The sequence below is a fragment of the Callospermophilus lateralis genome, chromosome 5 (assembly GCF_048772815.1).
Source record: "Callospermophilus lateralis isolate mCalLat2 chromosome 5, mCalLat2.hap1, whole genome shotgun sequence".
NCBI classification, from domain to species: domain Eukaryota; kingdom Metazoa; phylum Chordata; class Mammalia; order Rodentia; family Sciuridae; genus Callospermophilus; species Callospermophilus lateralis.
In genome coordinates, this window is record NC_135309.1 from 74,536,620 (window position 1) to 74,548,780 (window position 12,161).

At 37.2% G+C, this 12,161-nt stretch overlaps 1 protein-coding gene across 1 annotated transcript in view; it reads left to right on the forward strand.

Annotated features, from left to right (window-relative positions):
• Etf1 (eukaryotic translation termination factor 1) overlaps positions 1 to 11,296 on the forward strand; it is a 28,482-nt gene extending 17,186 nt beyond the window's left edge. The window contains exons 3-11 of the mRNA XM_076856889.2: positions 1,255 to 1,430; positions 1,738 to 1,877; positions 5,036 to 5,174; positions 5,381 to 5,571; positions 6,591 to 6,720; positions 7,310 to 7,465; positions 7,796 to 7,860; positions 8,546 to 8,693; positions 8,984 to 11,296. Coding sequence (XP_076713004.1) covers positions 1,255 to 1,430; positions 1,738 to 1,877; positions 5,036 to 5,174; positions 5,381 to 5,571; positions 6,591 to 6,720; positions 7,310 to 7,465; positions 7,796 to 7,860; positions 8,546 to 8,693; positions 8,984 to 9,066 — 1,228 coding nt within the window. The 3' untranslated portion in view covers positions 9,067 to 11,296. The remainder of the gene's footprint in view (positions 1 to 1,254; positions 1,431 to 1,737; positions 1,878 to 5,035; positions 5,175 to 5,380; positions 5,572 to 6,590; positions 6,721 to 7,309; positions 7,466 to 7,795; positions 7,861 to 8,545; positions 8,694 to 8,983) is intronic.
• The last annotated feature ends 865 nt before the right edge of the window (positions 11,297 to 12,161 follow it).

Here is a 12,161-nt window from a genome sequence, read left to right on the forward strand (position 1 = left end):
CCATCCCCCCATATATATATTCTTTAATGGTAATTTTATTAAGATTTAATTTACATGACATAAAACTTATCCCCTTTAAAATTCTCAGTACACTAATCTTTCAGAGTTATGCAACCATCATCATTAATTTTAAAATATTTCCATCAACCTGGAAATAAACCACATACACATATCCTTTAATAATCACACCCTGTTCCTTCCTCTCCCCATCCCCTGGCAACCACTAATCTACTTTCTGTATCTAGATTGCCTATTCTGGACATTACATATTTAAATAGAACTGTACAATATATGATCTTTTGTGACTGGTTTTACTTATTATAATGTAAATAAAATCATTGTTTTTTTTTTGCTGCTGAATAATAATCCATTGTAATTTTTTTAATTTCATTTTTTGTAGTTGTAGATGGACAGAATGCCTTTTTGTTTGTTTGTTTGTTAATTTTTTATGTGGTGCTAGGCAAGCGCTTTGCCACTGAGCCCCAGCCCCAACCTATAATCCATTGTATTTTTAAACCACATTTTGTTTATCCATACATTCTTCAGATTTGTGGGTTTCTACTTTTTTACTGTTAAGAGTAATGCCTCAGGGCTGGGGATATAGCTCAGTTGGTAAGAGTCCTTGCCTCACATGCACAAGGCTCTGGGTTCAATCCCCAGCACCAAAAAAAAAAAAAAAGAGTAATGCCTCAGTGAACTTTCAAGCACAAATTTTTGTGTGTCACATATGTTTTCTTTTCTCTTAAGTATTTGCCTAAGAATGGAATGGCTAGGTCATATGTTAACTATGTTTAAACTCTTTTTTTTTTTTTTCTTCAAAACTCGTTTTTTAAAAAATATTTAATTTTTAAGTGTAGGTGGACACAACACAATGCCTTTATTTTTATGTGTGTGGTGCTGAGGATTGAACCCGGGTCCTGCCCATGCTAGGCGAGCACTCTACCACTGAGCCACTATGCCCAGATTCTAAGTCTCTGCCATGCAAAGGCTTACTTATAGCTTCTTTCTTCATCTTCGGGGAAATAAATTGTTTGCCAAGCATCCCCTTCAAGTGCCTTCCTCACATGGCTAATCTTACTCAGTATTCATTCAAATAATTAAACACTTTCAGTGTGAGCCAGTATATTACTAGTATAGTCCTTGTCACATTGAGAATAACTTTTCTATTATTACTTAAGGGCAGCTCACCCTAACTTATGTAAATTCTGCTTTAGTGGTCTTTGAACCTCTAATGAGTTATTCTTTCTTTCACAGCAATGGCACCAGCATGATATCATTGATCATTCCTCCCAAAGACCAGATTTCACGAGTGGCAAAAATGTTAGCAGATGAGTTTGGAACTGCATCTAACATTAAGTCACGAGTAAACCGCCTTTCAGTCCTGGGAGCCATTACATCTGTACAACAAAGACTCAAACTTTATAACAAAGGTAATCTGGAACTGGATCATTTTGTTCTCTGCTTTATCTTGGTTGCATTTTCCACTCGGATTCTGACATGGTGATTTATTCACTAAGGTTTCCTGCAGCCAGCCATCATCAATGTCTCCATAGCATTGCTGTTTAACATTTTTATTTATAGAAAGTTAACTTTACTTGAAGGAATAAATTCTACTGAAATACCTCAGGAGAATTTTTAAATTTAGGAGAGAATTCTGAGAGATTTAAGGATATTTCTGCTTTATTTAGATTTTTGACTGGGAACATTTAAAGTAGAGAAATTGTTTGTTATTTGCAGTACCTCCAAATGGTCTGGTTGTTTACTGTGGAACAATTGTAACAGAAGAAGGAAAGGAAAAGAAAGTCAACATTGATTTTGAACCTTTCAAACCAATTAATACGTCATTGTATTTGTGTGACAACAAATTCCACACAGAGGTAAGAGTTTGAACACTTGGGTTGTTTCCACTGTTGTGCCCTTTATAAGTAATGTTACTATGACCATTCATGTACTGGTTTTTGTGTGATCATGTTCTCATTTTACTTCATTCTATATCTAAGAATGGAACTGCTAGGTCATAATAATCTGTATCAAACCTTTTTTTTTTTTTTTTTTTTTTTGAGAAGTTGTTACAGTTTTCCAAACCATGATGGAAAATAATGGTACATTTTACACAGCTGACTATTTTTAAAAAATAAAATAACTCACATTTATTATGACACTAGTCATTCTTTATGTTCAAAGAATGTGCTAACCTGGAGAACTAATTAGAGATAAAGAAATAATTGGCGGGGCTGGGGATGTGGCTCAAGAGGTAGCGCGCTCGCCTGGCGTGCGTGCGGCCCGGGTTCGATCCTCAGCACCACATACAAAGGTGTTGTGTTCACCGAAAGCTAAAAAAATAAATGTTTAAAAAAGGAACTTTAAAAAAAAAAGAGAAATAATTGGCTGGTTAATCTTTCTCTCCTCCTATTTACAGTGATAACTTGCCTATGTTCTCTATATTCTCAATTTTCAGCTGGCAAGTTATAGTTTTTAATAATGGAAGTTTTTATGGTTGTATTTGTAATTTTTTTGTTGTTGTTTGTTTTTTCCTTTACATTTCCCCATGAAACTTTTGAGTGACAGAGCTGCCATAAGATGAACTTTAATGGTGGAAAGGAAACCTCATTAGAGTGACCTAAATCAGTCAACAGTAGAACAATCAGGAATTCACAGCTGGCTCCCAGTTTATTCTCTTTCCTTTCATTGACCTAGGGAAAAATCTCTACAGTGGAATTAGAACTGACATTTGTCGACACTGTTTACAATAGATGATTTTTGCTAAGTTGACAGGAAGTCCGGTTCCAGTTGAATCTTGTTTGACTGCATAGATGATCCAGACTTTTTTTTCTTAGATACCACAGTCTCCTTCTGGAAGAGGCTTTGTTGAAGAGATTCTTAGCCACTCTGTCACTTTTACCTGTATCTGGGTTGATGAAAGCAGATTTTTATTGATTTAAATAGTATATGCTACTTATGTTGTCTGCCTCCTAATTAATTTTTTTAAATCTCAGTTTCTCTTATGATACTGTTTAATCTTACTGGCTTTTCATATTTTGGCTATAACTGATATGATATCAATAACTAGAAATGATTGAGGTATGTTGATGTTGCAGTTTGTGTCCAGTTTAATAAGGTAATTATACATTCTTATAAAGAGTAATTAGCATGCAGAAGGCTCTGAGTTCAATTCTTCCAGTACTGAAAAAAAATAATAATAATAATAAAATCCTTCTTGATAAGCAGATTTGTTGAAAACCTTAATTAAGCTAAGAGACATGATTATGATAATACAAGGCTATTTTTGTTTGGGGGTATTGTGGGTTGAACCCCGGACATTGTGCATGCTGTATATGCTCTCTACCACTAAGGTAAAACCCTAGCCTATTTTTAGCGTGCAGTATTCATGTCTTAATGCTAATTATTAAGCATGGTGTGGTTGAAAATAGATTCTTGGTTGGTTAATTTGCTTCCCAGACATTCCTTTGAAGGAACTATTTTGTTCCTTAGTTAAAATGGAATGGATAATAATTCCTTATTTCTAAGTAGATTGCTATCTGGCAATTAGTGATTACCAAGCCTGTAGTTTTCAAAAATCCATTGTGAAGATCAGGTACAGTGGTACGATGCTGTATTCCTGGCTACTCTGGAGGCTGAGGCAAGAGGATTACAAATTCAAGGCCTACCTTTAACAATTTAAAAAAATAAAAAGGACTGGGATGTAGCTCAGTGGTAGAACACCCTTGGGCTCAGTCTAACCCAGAAGTTTTCTGCATTAAATTCAGAATTGTTAGCCTTGAAACTATTTTGAAATTGTTTCCAGATAATATTAATGTTGCCCAAGACCACAGGAATTAAACATTTCAAAACTAGAAGATATTTTTAAAGATTGTTTATGAGTTTTGTGCTTATGTACTTCTGCTTTGGAGTTGATGGTACAGTATCGTCTTATTTGTTACGATAGATCAAGAACTCTGCTTTTGGGGTTTGGGATATATGTAACTCTAGTGGATAGCTTGCTTATTAGCATGTGTAAGACCCTGGGTTTCATCCCTAGCACTGCTCCCAGAAAAAAATAAAAATAAAGTCCAACTTTTGGAAGGTAGATTTGAATGTTTATGTTCCACAAACTATCTAAATGAAGTCAAGAAATAGGAAGAAGTTGAAGTTATAACCCTTGAGTTTGGATTTTGGAAGGATTTTTGTTGTTGTTTTCTTTTCTCTTTCTTCTCTCTCTCTCTCTCTCTCTCTCTCTTTTTTTTTTTTTTTTTTAATTGTTGTTTTTGTTTGTTTTATTGGTACTGCGTATTGAACAGGGATGCTTAACCCCGGAGCCACATCTCCAGCCCTTTTTTATATTTTATTTAGATGCAGGGTCCCACTGAGTTTATAGCACCTCAGCCTCCCAAGCTCCTGGGATTTACAGGCATGTGCCACCTCACCTTTCCTTTTTATGTGTGTGTGGGGGGGTGGTAAAGTACATAAAAAATTATTATGCCAGGCACAGTGCCACACGCCTGTAATCCCAGTGGCTCTGGAGACTTGAGACAGGATGATCATGAGTTCAAAGTCAGCCTCAGCAAAAGCGAGATTCTAAGCAACTCAAGAGAGACCCTGTCTTAAAATAAAATACAAAATATATTGGTTGGAATGTAGCCAAGTGCTCCTGGGTTCAATCCTTGGTAACCCAAAATAATTTAAAAATTGAATAAAATTTATCATAACTATTTTAAGTGTACAGTCCAGTGGTATTAAATGCGTTCATGTTATTCAACCATTACTACCATCCATCTCCAAAGTCCTTTTCATCATGTAAAACTCTATAAACAAGAAATGACTCCCTATTCCCCTCTTCTCTGCAGTCCCTGGCAACCACCATTTTACATAAGTTACATATTTATAGCTGAAGTCTACAAATTATTCCGTAAAATGGTTTTACTACAGTATTTATATGATAGCGAGTTGGGTAAAAGGGCTCATGTCCTCCTAGGTTTTGTATTGACCTTAGCAAAGCTATAAAGTTTATAATGTGATACTTATGTTTGTTTTTCAGGCTCTTACAGCACTACTTTCAGATGACAGCAAATTTGGCTTCATTGTAATAGATGGCAGTGGTGCACTTTTTGGCACACTCCAAGGAAACACAAGAGAAGTCCTGCACAAATTCACTGTGGATCTCCCAAAGAAACATGGTAATGCATGAGCCCTTTAACTTTGTGTCTAGCAAGAAAGTCAGTTTCTGAAAACAAGGAGCATTTTATTCTGCTAAACATGTGGTTAAGGGAATGGTGACATTTATATTTCTCTATTCATTTCTCGGATAGATGTTTTTGTTTTTCTTTTACTTTCACTTTTTGTGTTTGGATAACTTCTCAATAATCACCCTTTTGTGTCATAGGTAGAGGAGGTCAGTCAGCCTTGCGTTTTGCCCGTTTAAGAATGGAAAAACGACATAACTATGTTCGGAAAGTAGCAGAGACTGCTGTGCAGCTGTTTATTTCTGGGGACAAAGTGAATGTGGCTGGTCTCGTTTTAGCTGGATCAGCTGACTTTAAAACTGAACTAAGTCAATCTGATATGTTTGATCAGGTAAGTGAGAAATAGATGGATCAATTTTTATGTAAGTCTCTAAGTGGGAATAGGTAAGTCCTCTGTATTTACCCTGGGACATGCATATCTTTTTGAATTTACAGAAATATTTCCCTGGCTTTAAAAAACCTTGCTATGAGAGCTAGAGGTGTAGCTCAGTGGTAGAGTGCTTGTCTAGCATGCATGAGGCCCTAGGTTCAATCTTGTAGCACTGCAAAGGAAAGAAAAAGAAAAAAAAAAAAAGTTAGCTCTAAATTAAACAGTAATAGGTTTATAGGCATTTATTTTAAAATGCCTCATTCTTTTCTGGATACTTTCTCTGTTGAAATCATTTTTAGGCAGGTTGCCATAATTAGCTTTAAAATGGTTTGATTTCAGAGAAACTAGCAGCTCTTTTTTTTTTTTTTTTGCTGAGTTATAACTGCAATTAAATCAAGTAGTGAAACTCAGCTGTATGACAGACAGACTTTTAAGACCAAAGCATTGCCAGGTGTGGTGATGCACGCCTATAATCCTAGCAGCTCCAGAGGCTGAGGCAAAAGGATCTCGAGTTCAAAGCCAGCCTCAATATCTTAGTAAAGCAACTCAGCAAGACCCTGTCTCTAAATAAAATACCAAAAAGGGGGGTGGGTGGATATGGCCCAGTGTTTGAGTGCCCTGGATTCAATGCCTGGTGCCCCCATAAAAGGATCAAAGCATTTAAATTCAGGGGATCTTTGGTTTGTGATAGGGGTTCAGAAGTGAGAGCTGGGGGTGGGGCTGAGGCTCAGTGTTGCTTGCAACTTAAAAATTTTTCTTTTTTTTTTTTAAGTGAAAGAGCTAGCAAGGTACATGCCTGTGAGGAGGCTGAGGCAGGAGGATAGGAAATTCAAAGCCAGTTTCAGAAACTTAGCAAGGCCCTAAGCAATTTTGCAAGACCTGTCTCAAAATAAAAAGGGCTGGGAATGTGGCTGAGAGGTTGAGCACCTCTGGGTATTTTGAAGTGCTAATGTTTTTGTTTTTGTTTTTAATTGTATCAGAGGTTGCAATCAAAAGTTTTAAAATTAGTTGATATATCCTATGGTGGTGAAAATGGATTCAACCAAGCTATTGAGTTATCTACTGAAGTCCTCTCCAACGTGAAATTCATTCAAGAGAAGAAATTAATAGGTATCAATGAAATGCAACTATTTTGCTCATTATATTTGTGTGTAAATGTAGGTACGTACATAACTGTATGTTATGTTATGAAAAGGCACTGAAAATATAGAAGATTTTTTTTTTTAATTTTCATAAATTTTTCTGCCTTCATGGAATCATTTTTAATCTTCCTTAGTTGTTAGGTCTAATAAGTGTTTGTAGCTACAAGAGAAAATGTAATATGTAATCATCCCTGAGTATCTGCAGAAGATTCACAATCTTGAATCTTCTTGAATGTACAAGTCCTTTATATAAAATGTGGTTTAGTATTTGCATATAATCTACACATATCCTCCTGTATACTTTATCTCTAGATTATTATGTATAATAACCACTACAACATAAATACTATGTAAATAATTGTTATGCATATATTGTTTAGGGAACAATGTCAAGAAAAGGTGTATGTGTTCAGTACAGATGCATCCATCATAGACCTAAGTACATAATACACATAAGCAAATGTAACTTTTTTCCTGAATATTTTTGATCTGAAGTTCATTGAATTTGTGGATAGTCAACCAACTGTATGTTTTATTGTCCTGTCTCTAATCCACAGGACGATACTTTGATGAAATTAGTCAGGACACAGGCAAGTACTGCTTTGGTGTTGAAGATACATTAAAGGCTTTGGAAATGGGCGCTGTAGAGATTCTAATAGTCTATGAAAATCTGGATATAATGAGATATGTTCTTCATTGCCAAGGCACAGAAGGTAAGAAAACTAGAAAATAAGATTGTTATTTGTTACTTTCTTGTGTATGCTGGAAATCTGGGGTGGGCATTTGGGGACATGTGGCTGATTTCAGAAGCAACCAGAAGGCAGTTGTATGTACCACTCTCTTTTGGTTGTTTGATATGTCTTTATGGTAGAAGTAGTGTACCTGGTAGATGCTGAGTGCATGCTAAACTCTGTAGAAAAGGAGGTTAATACAATGAGTCCAGGAGATGTTTTCTCATCTCATGTCACAGGGCTCATACCTATTAATACATGAGAGCCAGATTAACAAGTTCTTTTTGTTGTTGTTTCCTTTTAATACTACAGAGGAGAAAATTCTCTATTTAACTCCAGAACAAGAGAAGGATAAATCTCATTTCACAGACAAAGAGGTATGTGATTGTTTTCTTTGGTGATAAATGCAAGGAAGCACAGACTCTCAGCCTTGGGAGACCAAACCTCATATTAGTTAGGGAGTCAGCAGGAAGGGGTCAGCTTCTATTTGCCGTGCACTGATCTGATTCCAAGGAAGGGGGCCTAGGAATGGTAACTGCAGATCTTTTTTAAGTAATTAAGCAGTCAGGAAAACATTGTTGTTATCCTTGAAATAATTTGAATATATTCAATCTGTGAACCTATACTGCTTTCTTTGCTTTTATCAGTTCTTCCACTGCAGTGGCTTCTCTGCATTTGATGTAAATGTATCACCAGTTTAAAATTCTGAGTTGGAGGACTTGGTCCTTTATGAAGCTGCTCCCAAAAGCATTTGTGGCATGCTTCTTCTGGGGTGTGAATGAGTGAGCAACAGCATGACTTCTGGAATCAACAGTAGGAATCATAAGTTGAAGAATTTGTTAATGTTTCATTAAAGGGTAGAGCCTGAGAAGTATTAAAGTAATCAGAATTTCTCTGCTATTTCAGTTCTGTTACCAGAAACTAGAATTCACTTTATTTTACACACATTTTATACATATGCATAATGAGTAGGAGAATTAGAGTGGTGGAAAGGGGGATTGAGAGGGTTAAGATGAACTTCATTGTGTATAATTTTTTTGTTTCTCATGGTCGCATCTATAGACGGGGCAGGAACATGAGCTGATTGAGAGCATGCCCCTCTTGGAATGGTTTGCTAACAACTATAAAAAATTTGGAGCTACATTGGAAATTGTCACAGATAAGTCACAAGAAGGATCCCAATTTGTGAAAGGATTTGGTGGAATTGGAGGTGAGTAGCAAATCAGCAAATATAACTTAAAACAAGGGTTTCAGGCCAGGGCCTCTCCTGGATTAAGTAATTTCAGGTAAAGTGTACTCATGATCTACATCAATGCAGGCTTCAAACTTGGCAGTTCAAGTCAATAGGAATACAGGTGTGCACCACCACACCCAGCTGGAACAATCTTAATCAGTCACTCTTTGCTTTCTATAATTCTGCAAATGAATGGACTTCCCTTATAGAGCAACCCCTCCCTATTCCATGAACTTTGGTACTTACCCTTTGATTTTTTTCTCTAGGTATCTTGCGGTACCGAGTAGATTTCCAGGGAATGGAATACCAAGGAGGAGACGATGAATTTTTTGACCTTGATGACTACTAGGTAGTCGACATGGGTCCGGCAAAATGTGCCTCACCCTCCAGCATCCAACCCAAGGAGCATACCCGTGGTGGAATCCAAACAGATCCCTGCCTTACAATTGGAACATTTCCAGAACTTAATCCATGAGCATTGGATACTGAAAAGAAAACCGAAACAAAACCAGACCCAACCCTGTACATTGGTTTGTCATGGTGTCAGCGCAGCAGCCTGCAACTAAGTTCCTAAATGCCACTTTGGACTAATTTAAAAAGAATCCCAGTTTTTACTTTTACTCGATGGTGAAATTGGTTGCTCTTGTATTTTATGAAAAAAAAATGATTTTTTTAACCTTCATACATAGAAGCAAAATACTTTAACTGCTGTAAACCTTCAAAAGTTAATAGAAGCGAGATCATACTGGTTTGTTTCTTATTTTGATTGGAGAAAAATTAAATTGCTGCATTTCGCAGTGACCCATTTACATGGCATTCTCAGCTTAGACTGCATAAGAAGAAATACATGTGGTGAAATGTTGGAACCATTTCTCTCTTGGTCTCTGTTTAATGTTGAAAGGGTGAGCTAATAGGAGGCAGTTTCAACCTCACTCCCACACACCCCCTCCCCAAACTGTCAGTTTCAAGGATGCAGATTGCATTGTAAAGTCAAACTGACTCATGAAGCATTGAGGCCAGTGCACTGTTTACTTTCATCTGTTTGGCAGACACATTTGTGCCCAATGTTTGGGAGCCCTTTGTATCATTTACTTTAACAAGGGTCCCCATAAACCTAGCCTACTAGAAATCAGTTTGGGATGGATATGGTTGGGCTTCTGTGCTATTTGCTGGGATTGGGAGAAATAAAACAAACAATTTTAGTGGAAGCAAAGAAATTTAAAGATTATTTTATTTTGCTTGGTTCTACCCTTGGTAAAAAGGGAGGTGGTCGTGTTTCCTTGTGTTGGGTGGCATGAGATTATGTGAATGTTTTGATTTTTTTTTTTTTTTTTTTAAATGAACTGCAAGATTTTTCACCGGGACGACAGACAAGACATGTATGACTGTGCATGTAATTATAAACCCCTGGTGGGGGTTGAGCATCTGTTTCAAATGTGGGACTTAAAAGCACCTCTCAGATGAGAAATTATGGGAGGAGGGTGGGAAGGGAAGGGGTGGGAAGGGATGGGACACAGCTTCTGGCACAATGGACTAAACCATGTTGGATCTAAAAAGTTGGCCTGAAAACCTGAAGCTTATGCTTCATAACTAGGCTATAAGGTGGACTAGAACCCAGCCCATGCAAGGTCATGGCGTGCTCGATGTGGTGACAGTGAACAAAGTGTATAGGATGTGCCCAGTGCTAACAATGAGAAAGTGTATACCGAATGGACTTTGAAGGACCAAAGGTTTTTTAAGTCAATTGGTATCACCCCCACAGTGACTAGGGTAGTGGGGTGCATTTGGTTTTCAAATTGGGTACTTTCAACACTTAGTGCCTGACTGCTGTTCTTCACTGACTTGATTCAGTCACTCGTAGCTTTATTGGTCTGAACCAACTCTTTGTTCCCAGGTTACAGACCTGCCTATCGTTCCAATAATCCTGTTTCACTTGAATGAAGGGAGTATGTCTTAAATGTAAAGCTTCTGGTTCTCACACTGTGCTCTGAGGTCCAAATAACTGTCTGTCAATGTATAACCTGATGTCTCAACCCCCAGCGAGAAGAGTCAATTCTTTGGTGTTCACCGATGTGGGAGGTTTCACCGGAACAGGCTTTTTGCTTTGGGCTCTGCTGTTTGTTTGCAGAACACCCAAGAGCAAGTAAACATGCTCTCTTCACAGCAGTACCTTAGGGTTTTGCCATTGTAAATGGGTCTAATGTGATATGACAAGACCAGAGAAATTGGATGTAAATTTACATTTTTGAATATGCTTGTTGTTTCACATGATACATTTAGGGTATGCAGCTCCTTTTGTAGTTTTTATTTTTACTATTTAAGTTTGGAAATGATGCCAAATTTTTGTATTTCTTTAATCAATGTGTTCTCTTCGGTGATATATATTGCATTATATATTGATGTGTGTATCAATATATACTGGTATGTATTACACTTACACATGCAAACACATAAATAAGAGGGGGTGAAAAACGTAGCCTTTGCATTCTCTATAGCCTCTGCAGAGAGATCTAAGCAGCGAAATCTTGGTGTTGTGATGTACAGAAATGGAGAAGAGTATTAAACCATATTTAAGAATATACTTTGTGTGCTTGAGATTTTTTAGGACTGTTTCCTAGAAAAGTCTGAACTTTAGAGACAGTATGAGAGGTCTTTGAAGTTTATGTCAGATTAGTCATGGCTGATAAATTTGCAGCCTTAGACTTTAGTTTCTTCACTACATTGGCCTGTGCAAAGGTATTTCAAAGGATGTCTGGGGGTCATGATCCCAAGGTTATATTAGAGGAAAGAGATTCAAGTTGATAAGGCCAAACTATTAACAGGTGATAAAGGTAGGGAGTATGGCTCAGTGGTAGAGCACTTGACTAGCAAGCATGAAGCTTTAGATGCCCATCATCTCAGCACTGCAAAAAAAAAAAAAGGGGTGCGGGGGAGGGAAAAAATGGACCAAGAGGTTTTATTTATTTTTTTTTTTATTTTATTTTTTTAAGAGAGAGAGGTTTTTTTTTTAAATATTTATTTTTCAGTTTTTGGCAGAAACAACATGGTTGTTTCTGAGGATCGAACCTGGGCCGCACGCATGCCAGGCAAGCACGCTACCGCTTGAGCCACATCCCCAGCCCGACCAAGAGGTTTTAATAGTGATAAAGTAAAAAAAATTATCCCAATTACAAAGTTGATTCTGCTTGCCTTTGAGTCCTATAATAGAACATCTCTGATAAAAACTAACTAGGCCTGAGCCTTTTCCTAATGCTTTCCCCTATCTTGAATAGGTATCTTGTAGGTAGGAGAATAACAAGACCATCCAAGAGCAAGTTGGGCTGGCCCTGTAGAGCAAAGCTTCTAGACCAGGTTAGAAGAGGATTTCTTTTCCTTCCCCAGAGTTCAAGCTGCTTGAAGCCTCTTCTGTTTGGTAGTTTAGGATGCCTGCCTAGTTGAGGAATC